This window comes from Urocitellus parryii, chromosome 8 (genome assembly GCF_045843805.1).
Source record: "Urocitellus parryii isolate mUroPar1 chromosome 8, mUroPar1.hap1, whole genome shotgun sequence".
Lineage (NCBI taxonomy): Eukaryota > Metazoa > Chordata > Mammalia > Rodentia > Sciuridae > Urocitellus > Urocitellus parryii.
The window spans coordinates 112,022,724-112,048,531 of record NC_135538.1 but is presented as its reverse complement, the minus strand read 5'-3'; the positions used below and the strand labels follow the sequence as shown (position 1 = coordinate 112,048,531).

The 25,808-nt window shown below is 37.9% G+C and overlaps 1 protein-coding gene across 1 annotated transcript in view; it reads left to right on the top strand.

Annotated features, from left to right (window-relative positions):
• Dnah8 (dynein axonemal heavy chain 8) overlaps positions 1–25,808 on the top strand; it is a 286,408-nt gene that overhangs the window by 22,365 nt on the left and 238,235 nt on the right. Inside the window, exons 8-11 of the mRNA XM_077801771.1 lie at positions 1,518–1,631; positions 8,334–8,441; positions 11,185–11,286; positions 22,487–22,633. Coding sequence (XP_077657897.1) covers positions 1,518–1,631; positions 8,334–8,441; positions 11,185–11,286; positions 22,487–22,633 — 471 coding nt within the window. The remainder of the gene's footprint in view (positions 1–1,517; positions 1,632–8,333; positions 8,442–11,184; positions 11,287–22,486; positions 22,634–25,808) is intronic.

Below are 25,808 nucleotides of genomic sequence, written 5' to 3'. Positions count from 1 at the left end.
TTGCCTGCAGTAATTATTGCTGTGGTATGCTCTTGGTGATTTTCCAGTTCCTTCATTCCATCCACTTTGATTGATTAGAATTTTTATGCAAGAAAAAGTTGTTTTTCCTTTAAGTTACTTATTTGATAATTTATTTATATTAATATAGTATAATGGCTGGGTATGGTGGTGCACACCTCTAATCCCAATTACTCAGGAGGCTGAGACGGGAAGATTGCAAATTTGAGGCCAGTCTGGGCAACTTAGTGAGGCCCTGTCTCAAAATAAAACTTAAAAAGGGGTAAGGATATAACTCAGTAGTAGAACACTCGTGTAGCATGTGAAGATCCTGGGTTCAATCTTCAGTGCCAAAGGATATTTATTTTATGTTTAGGTTATCATCTTATTTATTTTGTTGTTCAAATTGCTCCAGCTGTCGCCTTTGGGAAGTCTTTCAGGTTGGTTCTTATGTCCTTACCTATTCTCTGTGGAATAGGTTAGGTTGGTTCCATACCTATTCCCCTCTCCTTTTTTGGAGCACCATCTCTAGGCTCATGCTGTATATCTCTAGGCTCACGCTGTATATTATGCAGAACTACACCATGCAAGTAGAGATTACAGGAAGAGAGATTTTGTCTTAGAGTGTTTAGTATTGCTATAACAGAATACCTGATATTGGGTGATTTATAAAGGAAAGAGTTTTATTTAGTTCACAGTTTGGGAGGTTGTAAGTCCAAGATCAGGGAACCACATCTATTTGGTCTCTACTAAAGGGCCTTCTGGCTAGGTCATATTATGGTAGGTGGCGTCAAGGCAGGAGCATATGTGAGAGTGACAAGCAGCCCTTGTGAAGAGGGATTCAGGGGAGGTGCCAGGCTCACTTACAACAGTCTGATCTTGCAAGTACTAATATAGTCTCATGAGAGCTAGAATGTCCTACAGACAACATTAATGTGTCTTAAAGACCTAATCACCTTTTTAAAAAGCCCCACCACCTCATACCATTACATTGGAGAATGAAGCTTCAACATGAGTTTTGGTGGGAATCTACCACATTCAAACCATAGCAGATTTCTTCTCAAAGAAAGGAGGAACTTATTTTTGTGTTTAGAGTTGACTAAGCAGAAGTTTTTTCATAATCCTTGAATATGTTGATTTCAGATTGAGTTCTCTTTGCTAATAATGAATATTTCTTAGAATAATGTTCTGCTAATAATATGACTCATTCTGGGAAGATCCACAGCCATATAATGTCACAAATAACAAATCTGGAAAAGTCTTTTTAGTAGAGGTATGTCCAGTTGAAGCTTACAGACAGGGTATTAATTATAAAGGGTATGACTTCAGGTTTAGTAAATCACTTAAGGATTTATAATAACATAGATACTATAAGAAAAGGCTATATTAATCAAACTTAAATATCTACTATGTGAGTATATGTTTGATTAGGAAGACTGTGTAAATTTTTAAAATAAACTGTAGTAGCATACTGATATATTTGGATTTTTAATGGAATTCTTATATGTTTTTCTTCTTAGAATTGGCGTGATTTGGATGCAAGAATCACAGATACAGCAAATGAATCAAAAGATAATGTTAGATATTTGTATACTCTGGAAAAAGTATGTCAACCTCTCTATAACTATGACCTGGTAAGTATACTTTTAAAAGTGCAGTTTAGAAAATTAACTTGTATAATTAATGCACTTTAAAACACCTTCAATATGTATGTATTGAGAAAAGCACACACTGACAAAAGGTTATTTAAAAGTTGTATTTTCCTAGTCTATATTTAGAATGAATTATAAATTCTATTTAATATTTTAACCCACATTTAAGTATTCAGCATTATTGTAAGTATGACTTCACTAGTCAGTTAAGCAAGATGAATATATTACTTATCCAATGCTGCATAGCAAATTTCCTAGGAGAGAGCGGCTTTAAGCAGTGAGCATTCATTATGTCACAGTTTCTGTGGACCAGGAATCCAGGCACAGCGTAACTGAGTGCCTCTGCTTCAGGGTCTCTCATGAAGCTTCAGGCAGGCTGTTAACTGGGGCTGGGGTCTCCTCTTATGGGGAGGCTGACTGGGGAGGGTCCATAGCTAAGCTTACTCACATGGTTGACAGATCTGAGTTCTTATTCAGGTGGTTAGGATTCTTCATAATGCAGCTTGTTTCCCCCAGGGAAGGTGATTCCAGAGTGAGCAAGACAGGGGAAGCTACCATCTTTTTGTGACCTAAATGTGAAAGTGACATCTCACTATTTCTGTTGTGCTCTTTGGGTTAGGAGCAAGTCAGTAAGTCTGGTCCAGGGCAGGGAGTATACAAGAGTCAGAACACCATGAGGGGAGCCTCACTGGGGCATTCTTGGAGGTTGGGTACCATGGAAGGCATTTATCAGTTTATTGAGTAGCAAACCCAAGCTCATCATGGATGGGGCCTTTGCCTGAAGCACTCAGCCCATCAGTGATGCAGGACAGGCCCATCTTCTGTTTCTAGTCCACTTTCCCCATCATATTTCTATAGAGTTCCCTTGAAGAACATATTAGCACTGCTATTTTCAAAAGTTACTATTATTATTATTATTATTATTTGTACCCAGGATTGAACCCACAGATGCTTAACCACTGAACCACATCCCCAGCTCTTTTTTATATTTTATTTAGAGACAGGGTCTTGCTGAGTTGTTTAGGACCTCACTAAGTTGTTGAGGCTGGCTTTGGACTTGGAATTCTCCTGCCTCAGCCTCCCAAGCCACTGGAATTACAGGTGTATGACTATTAATTTTTAATTTATAAGTTATCTGGCATTTCTTAATATTTCTTTTTTGTGGGTGAGTACTGGGATTTAACTTAGGGGTGTTTAACCACTGAGCCACATCCCCAGCCATATATATATATATATATATATATATATATATATATATATTTAAATATATTTTTAGTTGTCAAATGGATCTTTATTTATTTACATGCGGTGCTGAGAATTGAATCCTGTGCCTCACATATGTTAGTCAAGAGTTCTGCCACTGAGCCATGACCCTAGCCCCTGTTTCTCTATATTTTAGTAGAGACAGGGTCTTGCTGAGTTGCTAAGTGTCTTGCTAAGTTGCTGAAACTGGCTTTGAACTTGGGATCCTCCTGCCTCAGCCTCCAGAGCTGCTGGGATTATAGGCATGCACTACTGTGCCCAGCTTCTTAATATTTCACATGTAATATGAAAATTATAGAAAACCTCTATGTCTTCTTTAGATATAAATGGGAAATCAGGGCTGGGGTTTTGGCTCAGTAGTAGAGTGCTTGCCTAAAACATCTGAGGCACTGGGTTTGATCCTCAGCCCCACATAATAAATAAATAAATAAATAAAGGTATTATGTTCATCTACAACTAAAAAAATATATTTAAAAATGGGAAATTGGGGCTAGGGTTGTGGCTCAGCGGTAGAGTGTGTGCCTAGCATGTATGAGGCCCTGGATTTGATCCTCAGCACCACATAAAAAACAAATAAATAATATAAAGGTATGGTGTCCAACTACAGCTAAAAAGTAAATTTAAAAAATGGGAAATCATAGAAACTAGTATTTGTTGAGAATGTAGTGTGGTGTTTTCCAATCTTGAATGGTGTCACCTCTTGTGAATCACTTCTAGGCAGGAGGGCAGCTCAGACAGTTGTATTTTTAAAGATGCTCACAGGCTCGAGAACCCCCAACCTTTTGTTCTAGGCATTGTGCTATGTGCTTCAAATATGTTTTCATTCTGGATACACAACAACCCTTGTTTCAAAGATTAAGAGATTTAATTTGAGTATCTCTAAATTGATGGAACCAAATTTGAGGCTGTTTTCGCTGGCATTATAGGCTGTATTTTTTTTTCCCTTGTCACTATGCTGTTGCCTTCAAGGTATTCTCTAAGTTAAAATGCTTTCCAAGTAATTTATATTAGTGTCTGATTTCTGTGTTTGGCATTCTCCATTCTGATTTCTGAAGAGATGGGTAGATCTTCCACAGAGGTGGCAGTCCTGGTCACCTGGCTTGGTTGGCCAGCCTTGTGTAAATGGCTGATTTCACATAGATTTGGCAAAGAGAGAGGTTCACATCCTAAGAAAATGAGAAGTTTATGTGGCACAGGAGAGAAGAAAGTGGGTTGAGAGTCCTGGGCAGGTGTAGTTCTTCCTTCTTTGTGGAAATTCATTATCTATCCAGGGGCTCCAAGAGGGAGAAGTGGAAGACACTTCAGAGGCAGAGTCTGTTAACTGGTGTCATAAAGAGATGATGAACTTAATTCAGAACTACATTATTAGTGTTATTTGCAAAAAATTATGACTTTCTTAAACTTCACTCTCTGTTGATTTCTACCCCTAGTACTAGCAACTGGAGTTCTGTTGGGAAGCTTTTAAAATTTTGTTTCATATAAAAACACTGATGTGAGCTCTTGGATGTTTCTGTGTGTAAGACCAGGAGTAAAGAAAACCAGATTATATAGTGTTAGGGAAATAGGGCTGTGGCTGCAATTCAGTCAGCAGCCCAAAGACTCTATTCTCTAACTCTACAACCCGAGCAAAAGGAAGATATCAAAAAAAAAAAAAAAAAAAAAAAGTAAAAGAAAAGTTAGCGTTATTACTTGTTGCAAACATTTGAGTTGAAATACACATACACCTGAAGCTTTCTCCGTGAATACCTACAAATAGCCCTTGATATAAAAAATAATAGATGTAGTGAGTAAAATTGTAGCATATGTTAAATCGAATGATGGTTGTAAGTGGTCATTATGCTGTTCCCTGTACTTCTTTTTGTATTCAGGGCTTTTCATTATAAAAAGTAAACTTGGAAGTTAAAGAATGCTTCTTATTGTTATCAAGAGCTCTGAATTTTGAGATATACTGATTTCAACTTCTTAATTCAAAGGACTTGTTTAAATTTATATAATTTTAAAATCGTTTAGTTCATCCTAGTAATTTAAACTTTGTTCAGCTATTCTTGTCATGGAAGTGTCTTATGATTATTATTTGGTGGTTGTTGAGCTTCTTACTGTTTCTGAGCTAGGAAGATTTCAGGCCTTACCTTTTGAAATGACAGCAGTGTTAACAGTAGTGAGTCATATGATTTCTTCCCACGCACACACCCACTACTGCTATCGTTTCAAAATTTCTTTTTTCCATTCATTTTCTTTTACTGTCATTAAAAGCAACCGTCAATTGCTTTTTATCTTTTAATTGTGATTCAGGTAGAAAAAGTGCAAAGGATTCGTGCTTTCGTTTCTGGAAGTTTGCTTAATTTTTATTGTCCTGGTATTATGCTTTGGGTATATCTACTGTAATATGTTTCACATACAAAATATCTGAATACTGTAACTTAATAGGAAGAACTTTGCATTCAGGGAGTGATTATAAATCATGATATTTATCCGGGAGTGGTGGTGCATGCTTGTAATCCCAGTGTTTCTTGTAATCCTAGTAGCTCAGGAGGCCGAGGCAAGAGGATCATGAGTTCAAGGCTAGACTCAGCAATTTAGTGAGGTCCTAAACAACTTAGCTAGACTCTGGGATATGGCTCAATGGCACAGTGCCCCTGGGTTCAATCCCCAGTACCAAAAATAAATAAATAAATAAGTAAAAGATATTTAAAAGTTGGATGAAAGGCATTTCCTGAGGGACCCATTTGATGCCATCCCTGAGCTCTCTTCATTGGAGTTTGATTTAGCACAGGTGGAAGGGACTCCTAGGCATAATTTTAAAAGGATTTTTTGGACCTGTGATCCATAATATGGATTATGACATGCAAGATTCAGTATAAAGCAATGATGTTGATTTCCATAAGCTTCATATAATTGATTTAATTATTTGTGGTTACATTTCCACTTAGGACATATAATATACTCATCAATAATTGTTCTTCCGCATTTCATTTATTTGTCAGAATTTTAAAAATCTTTATGGGCTGGGGATGTGGCTCAAGTGGTAGTGCGCTCGCCTGGCATGCGTGCGGTCTGGGTTCGATCCTCAGCACCACATACAAACAAAGATGTTGTGTCCGCCGAAAACTAAAAAATAAATATTAAAAAATTCTCTCTCTCTCTCTCTCTCAAAAATAATTTAAAAATTTATATATGTATATATATATATTCATCTTGTCCCCTCAATTAAAAGGCAAGCTCCTTGAAGGCAGGAATGCCTTTGACCTTTTCTGTGCTGCCCTAGTGATTTGCACCCTAGCTATAAGCAGGGTCTCAAAATCTGAGGTACATAACTGATAGTGTGGGACCTTGGGCAAGCCTTTTTAATTTCCTGCCTCTCTGTTTTCTCATTTGAAAAATGAAAATAATAATTATACTTTATTACATAGCTTCTAAGACACTTTTTTTTTTTTACACTGAACTTAGGACACACTTCATTGTCAGCTGAGTTTTATGAATCATTATGGGTGTGACTGGATACCATCTTAAATTACTTAAATTACTAGTTCCTGGAGGGGAGTTTTTAATTTTTTTTTTTTTTTTTGGTTTTTGTACCGTGAGTGTGATCTCAGACTGCGGTTGAGTACCAGCTTGTGCTACAAATTCTTAAGGGAGTTTGTTCTTCTCCCCTTAGTGGCAGGATTGGGATGTATAAGTTATGTTTGTCTTTCTCTCCATATTTCTTTATGTTCATCTTAACATAGTGAGTGTAGCTGATTGGTGGCTTAGTTTTAAGTGGGAGTTAGACTCCCCATGTTGGTGCCTTTCTTTCTTTCTCTGGCACATATGGTAAGGATATCAGTATAAAACTACTAGAAGAAAACACAGGGGGAAACCATTTAGCACATTGATCTGGGCAAAAATGTTTTTGGATAAGAACTCAAAAAGAGCTGGGCTTATTGATGCATGCCTGTAATCCAAGGGGTTTGGGAGGTGGAGAGCAGGAAGATCACAAGTTTAAAGCCAACTCCAGCAACTTGGCAAGGCCCTAAGCAACTTAGTGAGACCCTGCCTCAAAAAAAAAAAAAAATGCTCGGAATGAGGCTTAGTGGTTGGGTGTCCCTGGATTCAATCTCTTGTACCAAAAAACAAAAAATCCTTCAAAAGAACAGGCAACAAAAGCAAAAAAAAAAAAAAAAAAAAAAAAGACAAATGGATTATATTAAACTAAGAAATTTCTGCATAACAAAAGAAGTAATCATTCTAAAGAAGAGACAACCTGCAGAATGGGAGACAACATTTGCAAACTATTCATCCAACAAGAGATTCATATTCAGATTATATAAGGAACTCAACTGTAAAAAATCCCAAATAATCTGATCAAAAATGGTTGAAAGACCTGACTAGACATTTCTTAAAAGAAGACACATAATCAGTAAAGTTATAGGTTGGATGAAATCAAACCTATCTTAAAGGGTCCTGTCAGCATAAATTATGATGATACATGAAACTCCTAGATTAGTGTCTGGTACACATAAGCATCCAGTATTGTTTCAGTCAGCTTTTTCACTGCCATGACTAAAGGACCTGAACAGAGCAATTGTAGAGGAGGAAAAGTTTATTTGGGGGCTTGCGGTTTCAGAGGTCTCAGTCCATAGACAGCAGGCTCCATTCCTTGGGGCACAAAGTGAAGCTAAACATCATGGTGGAAGAGTGTGGTGGAGAGAAGTAGCTCACATGATGGTCAGTAAGCAGAGAGAGATTCCATTTGCCAAATACAAATCCCAAAGCCACATCCCCAGTGTCCACCTCCTCCAGCTATACCCTACATGTCTTTAATCATTACTGTATTAATTCCATCCGATGATTAACTCACTGATTGAGTTAAGACTCTCAAACCCGTTCATTTCACTTCTGAATAGTCTTATATTGTCTCACACATGACCTTTTGGGTGACACCTCACATCCAAACCATAACAAGTATGGTATGTCTTAGTTGTACGTGTTCTTGCTTTACTTGTTTGTGTGAGTCTCTTCTCTAATGTGAGCTCAGTGCATAGGTTTCCTATCTTTAGATCACTTCCAATATCTTCAGAAGCTAATGGCACTTAATAGGTTTGCTGAAAGATGAATCTAAAATGTGAATAGGAGTAGTAGTCTAACTTGTGTTTTTAGCTACCTTTTTGATCAGAAATAAGTACAGAATTCTCTTCACCTAGTTTTTCCTTTTAATATCTTGCATCTTCCTTGGTACGTTTGTCAACAAAACAAATGTCCTTTTTACTTTTTTCTGTTTCAGACCAATGTCTAGGATATCATATTGCATTTGGTAAAATTTGACTTAGAGGTAAAAATGTTATACGATGTGGTGTATATTTAGAGTTCTGAATAGCATAACATATTTACTGTTTAAATTATATAAACATGTGATGGAATTCACTTGCTCTGTTTCAATTTCAGGTTTCCATGGCACGTGGAATACAAAATTTGATTAATGCCATCAGAATGATTCACAGTGTGTCAAGGTATTACAACACCTCAGAGAGAATGACCTCATTGTTTATCAAGGTGAGTTTCTAAGGGAAGAAATCACACATGTGAGCCTGTGGAAAAAAATAATAATTCTTTCCCTTTGAGCCAGAAAAGAGAATTGGGAAGTTTGGGCACTCTTCAGAATTCAGGATTTTAATACTTGGAGTGGATGAGGAAAGGATGGAGATGACTGGAGTCAGCTGTACTTAATAGTTGGGGTCACGGTGTATCTTTTTCCTTGTCAGAGGTCAGCCCCAAGGCATTTTGTTTAAATGTAGTAGTTTTTGCTGGGTGTGGTGGCACATACCTGTAATCCCAGTGACTCTGTTTTTTTTTTTTTTTTCCCTATGGTGCTGGGGATTGAACCCAGGGCCTTGTGCATGGGGGCAAGCACTCTACCAACTGAGCTATATGCCCCAGTGACTCTATTTTTAAATAAATAAATTAAACTGTTTGGTAACTTATTCATTCCCAGTATTTTTTTATTCTGATCAAGAGATAAGGATCGTGTCCACAATTAGCCTCGTTTCTTTAGCTCCTTCTCCCATTGCTATGGTTTATGTAAAGTCTTCCTATTAAGACATGTGATTAATTATTTTTTAAAAATTGAAAAAGTACCCAAGAAACACATGGATGGTATTTCTTTATAAACGATTCAGGCAGAATGAAATGTGTAAAGTTGTATTTAAAAAAAAATTTTTATTGAAAAGCAAAGTAGAAATTTAATCACCAGCTATGTCCCAAATAAGAGGAGAACCTTCTCATTCTCCCCATCCATTTGTCTCCCTGTTTCTTGCTGTCCATGTCCTACACTGGGATCATTCTTCATTCCATGTTATTGTTAATATTTTTTCAACATTGTGAGTCAATACATGTTCAAACTAAAACCCAAGTATTGCTCATTTCTTTAGCTATCTCTCACCACTGTTTGACGATTTCCAGGTCTTCCTCCCTCTTGGATTTATTATTACTTTTAAAAAGAAATTGTCAAGTACTTCTTTCAGAAAGGGTGTGTCAATGGTGAATTTCCTCAATTCCTACCATATTAGGATAGTTTTATTTTCTCCCACCACTCAAGTGCTGGTTTGACTAGTATTCTAAGTTCAACGTCATTTTCACTTGGAACTTTGAAGTTCACCGTTGTCTAGGATCTGGTTTCGTTGATGAGGTGTTAGGTGCTAATGTGATTTTTTTTCCTTTGTAAGTAACTAGTTTTATTCGCTGGAAGCCTTTTGGGTTTTTTTCTTTATTGTTGAACATCTCAACTTTCAAACTGATGTGGTTCTTTTTACATTTATCTTGTCTATATTGCTGGTTTCTTTCAGTCCAAATTTTTTGTTTTTTCATTCCTGGGAAATTTTTCTTTTTTGCCTTTGATCATTTCTGACCCACCTGTTTAATTCATTCTCTCCCTTTGAATCTAAATTCCTTTTCTCTTCATTTTTTTTAATCTTCCCATTATTGTTCTTGGACTTTTCAGCTCACTCCTTTGTTCTTCAACTTTGTACCAGGTACCAGTCAGTTCATCAGTCAATTTAATATTTTTATTTTTTATTTTTTGCTATGCTGGGGATTGAACCCTGGGCCTCACACATGCCAGGCAAGTGCTCGATCATTGAGCTACACTCCAGCCTTTTTGTTTTGTTTGACCAACAATAAAAAAAAGAAAAAAAAAAGAAGTTCAATTTTCATATTATTGTTTTCTTATCATAGGTGTAAAATCTTCTTATATCTAATTCATGAATTATTTTAGTTAACAAAGGGTATTTTAAGAGATTTTACATGTTTTTTCTGCCTTTCCTCTTTGTTGAGTTTAATGCCTCTGCTCCCATGTTTACTTTCCTCAGTTGCTTGACAATTCTTGGTTGTTTTTCAGTCTTTACATTTGTGACTCTGTAGTGTGTCTTTTGAGAGTTAGTCTTTTCTGTGTCGCTCTGTGACCTGGGTCTCAACTAGTGGGAATACTCCTGCTCTGAGAGTAAAGAAAACCCCTGCACAGCTGCTCTTATGCAGAAATCACCAGTGCTGTGCCTGAGGCAGGGCTCCGGGCCTCAGCATTAAAGCAGGATTTCCAACTCCAGTCACCCAACTTGGGAGGTGTGTGTAGGTTTTTCTCAGATGTGACCACCTGGGCTGCAGCATTTACCCAGGACATGACCATACCTTTCCAAGACTGGTGCAGACTCATAGCTCTGTTTTTTCAGCAGATGATATTGTTGTCTCCTGTACAAGTTGTTCCAAATTCAGTGTGTTATTTCACAACTGAGGGGGACTTCACACTTGCTGGTCTAGGAATTTCCCCAGACCCATTTCTCTTCACACTTACCTTTTTCAGATCTGGGTTCTGGTTTTCCCTTCCCTCCTGCAGATCTGATCTCTTGTGCATTGTGTCATTTTAGGGATTCCCTAAAGTTCTATGTGTCAGTCTGACATCTTGATCTGATCTCTAAATGGCCATTCTTCTTTTTTTCTTCACTATTTCATGGCATATGAGAGGTGTTTGCATATTGAAGAAAAGGAATCATTGGGGAGGAGTAGACAAATGTAAAATGTAGTTCACTTGGAAATACATGGCCCCAATGACATTGACTTAATGTGACTTTGGGCTTCTTTTGTTTTATCTGTGCTTGTATTTCTTTCTTTTTTAAAAATTTAATTTTATTTTGTGATTTGTTACCTCCTCAAGTGTACTGTTTACCATATGTTTATGCTTGTGCTTTTAAAAACACAGAACCTGTAATATTTGCCTATATTTATTTTGCACCTAAATTTATTTTAGGTGACAAATCAAATGGTGACAGCTTGTAAAGCATATATTACCGATGGAGGAGTAAACCATATTTGGGATCAGGAAACGCCAGTGGTACTAAAGAAAATTCAGGTTCGTAGAAATATTTTTCTTTTCATAAGCTTTCACCATCTGGCCCAGTTTTGCTGTGTTCCTTCACACGACATGTTAACTTTTGAAACAATCTTGAACATAATAATGAGAATATTAAAAAAGGTCATTTATGTCTCACTGTCTGGCAGTGAGAGGAGCAGGTTAAAATGATGGAAGAGGGGAAACTTTGTGACAGGCTCTAACTATTAGGTTGAGGTGCTTGAATGAAACACAGGCGACTCCCCTACCAGAGCAGTAGGAGTAGCTGCTCTGGTAAAACAGAAGAAATAAATGAGCAAATTAGAAAAAAGGAAGAAAGCTGAGGCTCATGCACGACAAGCACCTAAATGCAGCAAAATCAACTGTCCAAGGTGGAAATGGCAGTATAATTGGAAACAGCAGGAGAGGATTGGTGTGCGATTCCTAATTGAAGTCATAAACCTCTTTTCTGCTGGACCAAACTCAAGATGGGAAGCCAGGACCAGTCCTGTGACCGTGTGCTCTTCTGGAGTCAAAGAGAACTGACAAAGGAAAGAGTCTTCAGAACAACTTGAGGCTCAACAAAAAGTTGACAAACAGAAAGGCTTTTAATAATTTAAAAAAGAAGATGGACCAGGGCCTCTAGCCAGCCATACAGCCCCTTCCGAACAACTGGGAAGTCCACACACGTGACAACAGAACAGAAGCTTTGAGGACAAGCTTTGAAAAATGTATTCAGTAAATACACCAAACAGACGGGTGTGGGGGGAGAAGCACAGAAGCAGGGGCTGGCAGGACAAAGGGCACCAGAAACAATAGAAGAGCTTGTTGAGATGGTGAAGGCAACAGAGTGCTCAAGAGTAAGAAATAAATGAGCAAATTGGCAAAAAGGAAGAAAGCTGAGGCTCGTGAGCACAGGAAGAGCCAAGGAATGGCTTCATGGCACACTTGGTCACATCTTGGACACACTTGGTGCATCTTCAGGAATAAACTGAGCTGGGATATCCAAGATGGTGGGCCAGAGGGAGGCAGCGTCTGTGTCGCTCTGTGACCTGGGTCTCAGCTAGCTGGAATACTGCTGCTCTGAGAGTGATAGAGGACCCCTCCACAGCTGCTCTCATGCAGAAATGATCAGCGCTGGGCCGTTGGCAGGGCTCCGGGCCTCACCATTAGAGCAGGACTCCCTCCCGACTCCAGTCACCCAACTTCCGCCCCCAGTGCCTTAGCAAGATCACCGCATGGGCACCTGCACAGAACTCCAGACGCTGCTCTGCTCCCGTGCAGGACACTCAGCTGCTGCCCACCCAAGGAACTCCAGCCGCCCCTCCCCTGTGAGCCCCCGTCTACAACATGGGGCTCCCCTGGTCACCTCCATCTTGCGACTTGGCAGCTACTTCCATAGTCCCCTACCCGAGGTAGTCTGTCTGCACCTGGGGACATCCCACAGGATCTGAAGACAACCAAAATCCTCAACACTGCACGCCACAGAGCTCACCTCTGAACACATCGCACCACACCATCGCCCTGTTTCCCCCACTCGACCCGACACCCCAGTGCTGGAAGCAGCCTGCCTCCATCATGGCTCACCTTCTTGCCATCTTTGGTGGGGGCAGTGCCCAGATTGGAAATCCAGCTGGCCAGGTACCCAGTTTCCAACTCCCCACTCTCCCCAGTGGCTGGTAACCGGTTACATTAATTGCCCAACACAAAAGTGCCCTGAGTGAGATGGATGTACAGTGCAACCAGGGCACCTCCCACGGGAGCCCTGGTGAAAGAGGTCCCTAGAAGGAGAGGATGCAACAGTTGGTGACTAACAGAGAGACCAGGAACTGGGAAATCTTCAGGCAAGATAGGGAGATAGGACTGGGCACCCAAGTCATACAGTGGACCCAAGAAGAGACCCTTGAGGTGCAGTCTCCCTGCAGGAACTGGCAGGTGTCATACCTCACTTCCAGGTGCCCTGCACTGGGACCAGCCTTCCCATCCTGGGAGCACCTTAGCAGGATCACTGCATCAGCACCTGCGCAGAACTCCAGAGGCTGCTCCACTCCCATGCAGGACACTCAGCTGCTTCGCCATTCTGAGGCGGACATACCAGCAAACAACAGACAACCGCACCTATTGGATGAGAAGGGAAGCAGGAAGGATTCTGATCTCCAACCAAAACAATTAACAATCCTGATTTCTTTCTTTGAGATTTTGTTTTCCTCTTTTTCTTCTCCCCCTCTATTCTCCTGCCCTCATAGCCCCAACATATGTGAAACCAAGTACTTTGCATGAATTAGGATTTTGAGGACTGGGATGTCTGAATAGTATATTATAGTTGTGTTGTATATGCATTTTTTTCCTCCAATTTTTACTATTTTAACAACCTTTATTTTTCTTAATACATATGCATGTTTGTTTTATGTACTCTACTATCATCCCATGTACTTGTCTACCCCAAATTGCTTCCTGTTTATTCTCCTGCTACTAACCCTTTTCATTATATTTCTCTTTCACACTTCTTAAGATATACTAACTCTGTATCTTCACATCCTGCCTCCTTAGCATATTATCCTCTATATCCTCACCCCCAGTTCGTTGTCCACCGTCAGGAACTGTAAACCCTTTTACAAACCTACTGATTATATTAATATTAATATTAATATTAATATTAATCAAATTCAACATTTCTGTACATTGTGACCAAACTGTAAACGTCTTAATAGCAATGAATTGTTATAGGTGCTATATTGTTTACATTGGGATCTGTTAACATTGTCCTTCCCCACAAAGGAGCGGTATTGGAACCTTACGGTAGCACTATAAGCCTATAGGATAAAAACAATAACGTCTTATACCCACAGCGCTAGAAGGAAAGACACATGAGCAACATGTAAAGACAAGGGAAGAAAATGCCCGAAACAAATCAAGATACCACGTTATTAGAATCCATGGCCAGCACAGTGGAAGAAATGACAGAGAACGAGTTCAGGATGTACATGATTAAAATGTTCTGTGAATCAAAGGATGAATAAAAGAGCAAATATAGGCAGCAAAAGATCATTTTGACAACGAGCTACTTACCACATACAGGAAGCAAAAGATTACTTCAATAGGGAGATACAAGTTCTAAAAAACAAACAAACAAACAGAAATCCTTGAAATGAAAGAAACAATAAACCAAATTAAAAGTTCTGTTGAAAGCATCTCCAACAGAGTAGACCATTTGAAAGATAGGATCTCAGACAATGAAGACAAAATATATAATCTTGAAAAGAAAGTAGACTACACAGTGAAAATGGTAAGAAACCTTGAGCAGAACATTCAAGAAATATGGATAGCATAAAAAGACCAAATTTAATTAAGAGTTATTGGGATAGAGGAAGGCATAGAGTTCCAAACCGAAGGAATGAACAATCTTTTCAATGAAATAATGTCAGAAAACTTTCTGAACATGAAGAATGAATTAGAAAAGCAAATTCAGAAAGCCTACAGGATGCCAAAGGTACAAAATCATAACAGATCCACACCAAGACACATTATAATGAAAATGCTCAACATTAAGGAGAGAATATTAAAAGCCACGAGAGAAAGGAATCAGATTACATATGGGGGAAACAAATTATTATAACTGCAGATTTTTCAACCCAGACCCTGAAAACTAGAAGATCCTGGAATAATATATATCAAGCTCTGAAAGAAAATAGGTGCCAACCAAGAATCTTGTATCCAGCAAAATTAAGCTTTAGATTTGATGATGAAATAAAAACCTTCCACCATAAACAAAAGTTAAAAGAACTTATAGCTAGAAAACTGGCACAGCAAAATATTCCATGAAGAGGAAATGAAAAATAACAATGAAAATCAGCAGAGGGAGGTAGTACACTGAAGGAAAAACTAATCAAAGGAGAAATCAAATCAAGTTAGATAACAAATATAACAAAAATGGCTGGGAATACAAATCATGTCTCAATAATAACCCTGAATGTTAATGGCCTAAATTCACCAATCAAAAGACATAGACTAGCAGATTGGATTAAAAAAAATAAGACCCAACAATATGTTGCCTCCAGGAGACTCATCTGATAGGAAAAGGTATACACAGACTGAAGGACGTGAACTGTGGAAGCAAGCAGGGGTTTCCATCAAATAAAGTAGACTTCAAGCTAAATTTAATCAAAAGGGATAAAGAAGGACATTTCATACTGCTCAAGGGAACCATATACCAACAGGACATCAAAATTATAAATATATATGCCCCAAACAATGGAGCATCTATGTTCATCAAACAAATTCTTCTCGAGTTCAAGAGTCAAGTTGACCACAACTAAGTAATCTTGGGTGACTTTAAAACACCTCTCTCACCACTGAATAGATCCTCCAAACAAAAGCTGAACAAAGCAATTACAGAACTCAATAATACAATCAATAACTTAGACTTAACTGACATATATAGAATATTTCATCCTTCAACAAGTGAATACACGTTCTCCTGCTTCTAACCCTCTTCATTATATTTCTCTTTCACACTAAGATATACTAACTCTATATCCTCACATCCTTTTTACCCCTCACACATCAGCACACATGGATCCTTCTCTAAAATAGACCATATAATATGCCACAAAACAACTCTTAGCAAATATGAAAAAGTAGAGATACTACCCTGCATTTTATCAGATCATAATGGAATGAAATTAGAAATCAATGACAAGAGCTGGAATTGTGGCTCAGTGGTGGAGTTCTCGCCTAGCATGAGCAGTACCTGGGTTCGATTCTCAGCACCACATAATAAAAATAAAGACATTGTGTTGTGTCCATCTACACCTAAAAAAACATTAAAAAAAGAAATCAATGACAAAATAAAAGATAGAAATTACTTCAATATCTGTAGACTAAATAATATGCTACTAAATGAACAATGAGTTGCAAAAGACATCAAGGAGGAGATTAAAAAATTCTTAGAGGTAAATGAAAACACTGACACAACATACCAAAATCTCTGGGACACTTTGAAGGCAGTACTAAGAGGAAAGTTCATTGCATAGAGCTCATTCCTTAAAAGAAGAAAAATTCAGCAAATAAATGACCTAATATTACATCTCAAAGCCCTAGAAAAAGAAGAACAAATCAACACCAAAAGCAGTAGAAGACAGGAAATAATTAAAATTAGAGCTGAAACCAATGAAATTGAAACAAAAGAAACAATTAAAAGAATTGAAAAAAAAAAGATGGTTCTTTGAAAAAATAAATAAAATTGATGGACCATTAGCTACGCTAATGAAGAGAAGGAGAGAGAAAACTCAAATTACTAACATAAATGATGAAAAAAGGTAATATCACAACAGACACTACAGAAATACAGTAGATAATTAGAAATTATTTTGAAAACTTGTACTCCAATAAAATAGAAAATGTTGAAGGCATTGACAAATGATTTGCCCAAATTGAATCAGGATGATAACACAATTTAAACAGACCAATATCAAGTGATGAAATAGAAGATGCCATTGGAAGCCTACCAACCAAGAAAAACCCAGGACTGGATGGATACACAGCGAGTTCTACAAGACCTTTAAAGAAGAACTAATACCAATACTCTTCAATTTATTTCAGGAAATAGAAAAAAGAGGGAGCACTTCCAAATTCATTCTGTGAGTCCAATATCACCCTGATTGCAAAAACCAGGCAAAGACATATCACAGAAAGAAAACCTCAAACTAATATCTCTAATAAATATAGATGTAAATATTCTCAATAAAATTCTGGCAAATCGAATACAAAAACATATCAAAAAGATCGTGCGCCACAATCCAGTGGGATTCATCCCAGGGATGCAAGGTTGGTTCAACATATGATAATTGATAAATGTAATTCACCACATCAATAGACTTAAAGATAAGAATCATATGATCTTTTCAATAGATGCAGAAAAAGCATTCAACAAAATATAGCACCCCTTCATGTTCAAAACACTAGAAAAATTAGGGCTAACAGGAACATATCTCAACATCATAAAGGCTATCTATGCTAAGCGCCAGGCCAACATCATCTGAATTGGAGAAAAATTGAAGGCATTCCCTCTAAAAACTGGAACAATAGAGGGATGCCCTCTTTCACCACTTTTTAACATAGTTCTTGAAACACTGGCCCGAGTAATTAGAGAGATGAAAGAAATTAAGAGGATACAGATAGGAAAAGAAGAACTCAAATTAGCACTATTTGCTGATGATATGATTCTATACCTAGAAAACCCAAAAAGTTTCATCAGAAAACTTCTAGAACTAGTAAATGAATTCAGCAAAGTAGCAGGATATACAATCAACACCCATAAATCAAATGCATTTCTGTATATCAGTGACAAATCCTCTGAAAGGGAAGCAAACTACCCCATTTACAATAGCCTCAAAAAAAAAAAAACAACTTGGGAATAAACTTAACAAAAGAGGTGAAAGACCTATACAATGAAAACTACAGAACACTAAAGAAAGAAATCAAAGAAGACCTTAGAAGGTGGAAAGATCTACCTTGCTCTTGGATAGGCAGAATTAATATTATTGAAATGACCATACTATCAAAGCACTATACAGATTTAATGCAATTCCGATCAAAATCCCAATGGCATTCTTCATAGAAATAGAAAAATCAGTTGTGAAATTCAACTGGAAAAATAAGAGACCCAGAATAGCTAAAGCAATCCTTAGCAGGAAGAGTTGAAGCAGGTGGCATCACTATACCAGATCTTAAACTATACTACAGAGTAGTAGTAACAAGAAAAGCATAGTATTGGCACAAAACAGACTGGTAGACTAATGGTACAGAATAGAGGACACAGAAGCTAACCCATAAAATTATAATTATCTTATATTAGACAAAGGTGCCAAAAACATACATTGAAGAAAAGATAGCCTCTTCAACAAATAGTGCTGGGAAAACTGTAAATCCATATGCAACAAAATGAAAGTAAACCTCTATCTCTCACCATGTACAAAACTCAACTTGAAATGAATCAAAGACCTAGGAATTAAACCAGAAATCCTGTGTTCAATAGAAGAAAAAGTAGGCCATAATCTCCATCATGTCTGATTAGGCCCCAACTTCCTTAATAAGACTCCATTGGCCCACGAATTAAAATCAAGAATCAATAAATGGGATGGATTCAAACTAGAAAGTTTCTTCTCAGCAAAAGAAACAATCAGTGAGATGAATAGAGAGCCTACATCTTGGGAGCAAATTTTTACTCCTCACAAATCAGATAGAGCACTAATCTCTAGGGTATATATATAAAGAACTCAAAAAGCTAAACACCAAAAAACCCCAAATAACCCAATCAATAAATAGGCCAAGGACCTTAACAGACACTTCTCAGAAGATGATATACAATCAATCAACAAACATGAAAAAATGTTCAACATCTCTCAGCAATTAGAGAAATGCAAATCAAAACTACTCTAAGGGGCTGGGGTTGTGGCTCAGCGGTAGAGCGCTCGCCTCGCACATGCAAGACCCTGAGTTCGATCCTCAGCACCACATACAAAAATAAACAAGTGAAATAAATGTGCTGTGTCAACTAAAAAAATAAATATTTTTTTTTAAAAAAACTACTCTAAGATATCATCTCACTCCAGTCAGAATGGCAACTATTAAGAACACAAACAAGGGCTGGGGTTGTGGCTCAGCATGAGGCACTGGGTTTGATCCTCAGCACCACATGAAAGTAAAGATATTGTGTCCACCTAAAAATAAAAAATAAATATTAAAAAAGAGAATACAAACAACAGTAAGAGTTGGTGAGGATGTCAGTAAAAAGGCACACTCATACATTGTTGGTAGGACTACAAATTGGTGCAGCTAATATGGAAAGCAGTATGGAGATTCCTTGGAAAACTGGGAATGGAACTACCATTTGACCCAGCTATCCCTGTCCTCGATCTATACCCAAAGGACTTAAAAAATAGCATACTACAGGGACACAGCCTCATCAATGTTTATAGCAGCACAATTCATGATAGCTAAATTGTGGAACCAACCTAGATGCCCTTCAGATAAAGAAATTGTGGCTTATATACATAGTGGAATATTACTTAGCAATAAAAGAGAATAAAATTATGGCATTTGTAGGTAAATGGATGGAGTTGGAGAAGATAATGCTAAGTGAAGTTAACCAATCCCCCAAAACCAAATGTTGAAAATTTTCTCTGATATAAGGAGGCTGATTTGTAGTGCGGTTGGGAGGGGGAGTATGGGAAGAATAGATGAACTCTAGATAGGGTAAAAGGGTGGAAGGGGAAGGGAGGGGAAAGGGGGTTAGAAATGATGGTGGAATGAGATGAACATCATTATCCAAAGTACATGTATGAAGACATGAATGGTGTGAGGCTACTTTGTATACAACTAGAGCTTAAAAAATTTGGGAGGGGAGGGGAGGGGGGATAGTAGGGGATAGGAAAGGTAGCAGAATACAACAGTCACTAATATGCCATTATGTAAAAATGTGAGTATGTAACAGATGTGATTCTGCAATCTGTATTTGGGGTAGAAACGGGAGTTCAAAACCCAATTGAGTCAAATGTATGAAAGATGATATATCATGAGCTCTGTAATGTTTTGAACAATCAAAAAAATTTGTGCTCTATATGTGTAATATGGATGTAATGTATTCTGTTGTCATATATAACAAATTAGAAGAAAAAATTTGAAAAAGAAATAAATGGTCATAATTAAAAAAAAAAAAAAGAAAGAAAAGAAACTGAGCCAGGCATGGTGGTGCACACCTGTGATCCCAGAGGTTGAGGCAGGTGGATCAAAAGTTCAAGAGCAGCCTTAGTGAAGCCCTAAGCAACTTAGTGAGACCCTGTCTCAAAATAAAATGAGGGGGCACTGGGGATGCAGCTCAGTTGTTAAGCACCCCTCTGTTCAATTTTTCAGCACAAATAAAACAAAACAAAACAAAAAAGGAAAAAAGAAAAACCCAAAACAAATAAACAAAAATAAAAATAAAACTGAGGATTAGTTACACTGAGCACATTTTCACATGTCTATTGGTATGTCTTTTAAGAAATGTCTTTTCAGGTCCTTTGCCCATTTTTAAATCAGGTCCTTTCTTGCTATTGAATTGTTCAAATTCCTTATATATTTTTGGATCTGCACCTCTTACCAGATGCATGGTTTGCAAATACTGTCACCCATCTTATTGCCTCTTCACCCTGTTGCTTATTTCTTTTGCTGTGTAGTTTTTTAATTGATGTGCCCTATTTGTATATTTTTGCTTCTGTTACTTAAACTTTAGTCATTTAAAAATGACTCAGACCAATGTCAAGGAACATGTTTTCTTCTATGAATTTTATAGTTTCATGTCTTAACTTTGAAGTCTTTACCCTGTTTGAGTTGACTTTTGTATACTGTGTGAGGTTAGAGTCCAATTTCAAAATAGCAGGAGGAGATTTTCCTTACACAATTTATTGAAAGGAATTCTCTTTCTCCACTCTGTGATCTTGGCACCTTATTGAAGGTGAACCATCTGGGTTGGCGGTAATACCTTGCCAATGTCTTGGCTGGGCACAAGATCATGAGCCACTCACAACTTTGTAGATTCAAACAGCAATTCTTTATTCCTGAACTCACACCGGCCTCCACACACGTTTAGGGGAAATCTCCGTTCTGCCGCCACCCAATTCACCTACTCCACGAGGCTTTTTTCCAAATACTTTTTGAATCTTATGAGAACTCAACGGGAACTCAAGCAGCAGGAACACCCTATTCCCAGCAGCAATAATCTTCAACCTCCAACTTCCCTAAAACCCATATTGTCTTAAACTGGGAACGCCCTAAACCCAAGGACGGGATACTCCCTAAAACCTGATCAGCTCTAAACCCGGATCTGCCCTGGTCCTTGAGCAGGGTCACCTTACTAAAGCATACATGCAATGTCCCAGCGAATGTCCTCTAAGCAACATGGGGTACGCTGGCAAGGAAATTTCAATGCGTCAATCCTACTTGGCAATGGCCCTCAGCAATACCTGGATTTATTTCTGGTCCTCTCCTCTGTTCTGTTGTTGATTATGTTTGTTTTCATGCCAGTACCATTCTGTTTTGATTACTGTAGCTTTGTAATACATTTTGAAGTCAGCCTGGTTGATGCTCCCAGCTTTGCAAGTTAAAACAATGATGTCACTTCACTCCTATTAGAATGTCTATTATAACAATGACAAGATAACAAGCAGTGGCAAGAATGTGCAGAAAAGGGGACTCTTGAGCATTGCTGGTGGGAATATTAGTTGGTATAGCCGTTATGGAAAATAGTGAAACAGTGTTCAAGAGGTTCCTCAAAAAATCAAAAGTAGAACTACCATGTGATCTAGTGCTCCCTCTTGTGGGTACACATCCAAAGAAAATGAAATAATTATCTCAAGGGGATAATCTGCATGTAAAAATGGCCCCTGATAGCACTAAGAAATTTTAACATTGAAGAGTAGTTTGGTTTTAGAAAATGTGAGTTTGACATGATAGTTAATTCCTACTGAACCCTAGCGACTGTATCCTCTTTTGTATTTCTCCTCAGTTCACTGATGATGCCTTTAGCTTTGCAAATTAAAACAACAATGAGATATCACCTTGCTCCTATTAATGACTGGCCAATGGTATAGCTGCAGTCAAATGTTAGGATTTCAGCCAATCAAAAACTTTATGATCTTGGGCTGGAGATGTAGCTCAGTGACAGAGCACTTGTCTAACAAGTGTAAAGCCCTTGGTTTAATCCCTAGTACTGCCAAAATAAAATAAAATAAAATCCTTTATAATCTCCTTTTGGAGCAATGATAGTTGGATGGTAAGTTGTTATTACAAAGTCTTTATGTTACATAAAACATAAAGAATATCAAGAATGCTGATTCATAGAAGGATGTCAGCTGAATAGACATGTCTTGACAGATAACTACTGAGGCTTTTGGGAGCAGTAATTAGCTACAAACATATGAAAACAAATAGTATATGTCATAGTTTGATGTAGGATAAGGGAAAATAATGAGGATGAAGAGATGAAAACACTCTATGTATATTTAAAAACTATATTGGTCTTTACAGGCTTTGAATATGTAGACAGAAAACTTGAGCTTGGTTAACAGCAGCAGCCTCTGTTTGAGGGGCTTGCATGATGAGTTCTGTGCGAGGATAGAATTTTTGAAGATTCGAGAACAAACGTCTCACCACCCCACTCCTTCTTGTAATTCTCTTGTAGGATTGCATTTTTCTATTCAAGGAGTATCAGTCATCTTTTCACAAAACAAGGAAACAGATTTTAGACTCATCAGGAGAGAAATCTTTTGAGGTTTCAGAAATGTACATATTTGGAAAATTTGAAGCTTTCTGTAAAAGACTGGAGAAGGTAAGTGTTATGCAGTCACTGGACCCCTCCCCCCAATCCCCGCAAGTCACCCGTGTTTCATGCTTCATATAGTGTTATTGAAAATCATTGTTCCAGATCTTTTGACTCACTATTAATATGAACCATCTGATTAAATTAGTCATAAATCACTGCGTTTATTATAATTTTTTTATCCTTAGTTATTGCCTTTTGCCAGGTACATACCAGCTATTGCAAACTTTCATCTTTCTCATGACTTCAGTTCTATTTCCATGTTAAAAACTTCTGCCCTTCAAGGATGTGGGGAAAAGGCACACTCATACACTGCTGGTGGGACTGCGAATTGGTGCAGCCAACATGGAAAGCAGTATGGAGATTTCTTGGAAATTTGGGAATGGAAGCACCATTTGACCCAGCTATCCCTCTCCTCTGTCTATACCCAAAGGACTTAAAAACAGCATGCTATAGGGACAAAGTCACATCAATGTTTATAGCAGCACGATTCACAATAGCTAAACTGTGGAACCAACCTAGATGCCCTTCAATAGATGAATGGATTAAAAAAATTGTGGCATATATACACAATGGAATATTACTCAGCAATAAAGAGAATAAAATCATGGCATTTGCAGGATTATGGATGGAGATGGAGAAGATAATGCTAAGTGAAGTTAGCCAATCCCCCAAAACCAAATGCCGAATGTTTTCTCTGATATAAGAAGGTTGATTCATAGTGGGGTAGGGAGGGAACAAGAGAAGAATAGATAAACTCTAGATAGGGCAGAGGGGTGGGAGGGGAAGAGAGGGGACAGGGTGTTAGAAATGATGGTGGCTTGTGATGAACATCATTATCAAAGTACATGTATGAAGACACAAAGTGGTGTGAATATACTATGTATATAACCAGAGAGATGAAAAATTGTGCTCTATATGTATAATAAGAATTGTAATGCATTCCACTTTAATAAAGTTAATATATTAATATATATATATTTATATATTTTACAAATATATAAACATGAAACTTCTGCCCTTGACCATGATGTTAAGATGTGAGATGAAGTATCTGCAAATGCCTGGCAGAACCCAATCATTGTGGAATATCTGGATGTCTGGCCCCTCCTCTTTCTGGGCCTGCGTGCACCTAGACATTGTGTGGGGGATGCCTTTGCTAGACAGGTGTGGCTGGGAAACTTCTGCACCTTTCATTTCATTTGTTAAGGCTCACTGAGGAGGAATGGTATTTTTTCAGGGATGTAAGGAACCAGCACCAGAGGTTCCTTGCAGTCAGCCTTTGACATGTCTATAAAGATCTCATTTAGCCAGTCGTCCCGGCACCCTACTGTTTTCAAACTCCTTGGATCCTGGTAGTCTTTAGGATCCCATTCATCTTTTGTTGGTAAGTGGGGGGGTGGAGGGACATGAGGTAGATTGAAGAGCATTTCCCAGACATGTCCAGAGGCCAGTGTTTATTTTTAAATCTCCTGATTCATCCAGGATAGGAAAATAGAGAACCAAATGACCAAGTGGGGTCCTTAATACATACTGCTATGGGGCTTTTATTTCTTTTATTTGTTTTTTAACAGCTTTATTGGGACAAAGTTCTCATATCATTCAATTTACCCATTTAAAGTTTACAAGTCAGTGGTTCCTAATATTTTCACACAGCTACCAAAAATATGATTTTAGGATATTTTTATTCCCACTGAACACACCCTAAACCTATTAGCAGTCACATCCTATCTGCCCCTCTTCCCTGCCTAACCATCCACTAATCTACTTTCTGTCGTTAATAGATGTGTCTATGTTGGACATAGTATATAAATGGAATCATATACTATTTAGTCTTTTGGCTTCTTTGATTTAACATGATGTTTTCAAAAGTTCATCCATGTTGCACACTATACATTTTATCACTGAATATTCCTTTGCATGAATACATATTTATCCACTCATCTGATGATGGACATGTGGGTTGCTTCCTCTCTTTTACTATTATGAATAATGCTGTTACGAACATTTGTGTGTAAGTTTTTAATGTGGACATGTGTTGTTATTTCTCAGGTATCTACATAAAAGGAGACTTGCTGGGTCATATGGCAACCCCATATTTTCTCACTAATTTGCCCCTGCTGGTCTCAAACTCCTAGGCTCAAGTGATCCTCCCACTGCAGCTCTTTGAGTAGCTGGGGACTACAGGTGCCTGCCACTGCACCCCACTGGCAACTCCATATTTGTCTTTGAGGAACTGCCAAACATTTTTCCAAAGTAGCTTCATGAGTTTACATTATAATTAGCAAGGTCTGAAAGCTGAGATTTCTCTACATCCTCAACAACACTTGTTTATCCCATCTGTCCTTCTGAATTTGACGGTCCTAGTGGATGTGAAGTGGTATCTCGCTGTGGTTCTGATTTTCCCTGATAACTAATAATTTTGAGCATCTTTTCATGTACTTATGGTCCATTTATTTTTCATTTTTGGAGGAATGTCTGTTTGAATGTTTTGCACATTGTGAGTTGTTTATATTTTTATTGTTGAATTGTAAGCATTCTTTAAAAACATTTTTTTTTAGTTGTTGATGGACCTTTATTTCATTCATTTATATTTATGTGGTGCTGAGAATTGAACCTAGTGCCTCACACGTGTGAGGCAAATGCTCTACCACTGAGCCACAACCCCAGCCCATAAGCATTCTTTATATATTTTGAGTATATTCCTTATTAGATTTGATTTGCAAATATTTTCTTTAATTCTGTGGGCTATCTTTTAACTCTCCTCTGAAGGAAAGGTATTTAATTTTTATGAAGCCCAAGTTATCTAGTTTCTCTTTTGTTCCTTGTGCTTTTTGGTGCCATATCTAAGAAATTGTTGTATTTCTTAGATATGGCTAGTTAGAAGGATATTGACATGTTTCAAATTAATAATTATGCCCCATTGGTCAGCACTTGTTCCACAAAGATGCTTAATCTCCTCTGCCTCTTTGTGGTGTTGGGGATTAGGGAGGGAATCTGGGACCCTGTGCATGCTAGGATGGTGCTACACTGAGACACATTCCATCCAATAATGTTTCTGAACCACTAGAGCATGAACTTTGAAGGGGGTCCTAATTACCCTTAATTTTTCTGGAACAAGGAACCTTGCCAACCTGGGTACAATTTTGAGTTTGGTAGATCGTAATAACCTAATTGCAGTAAA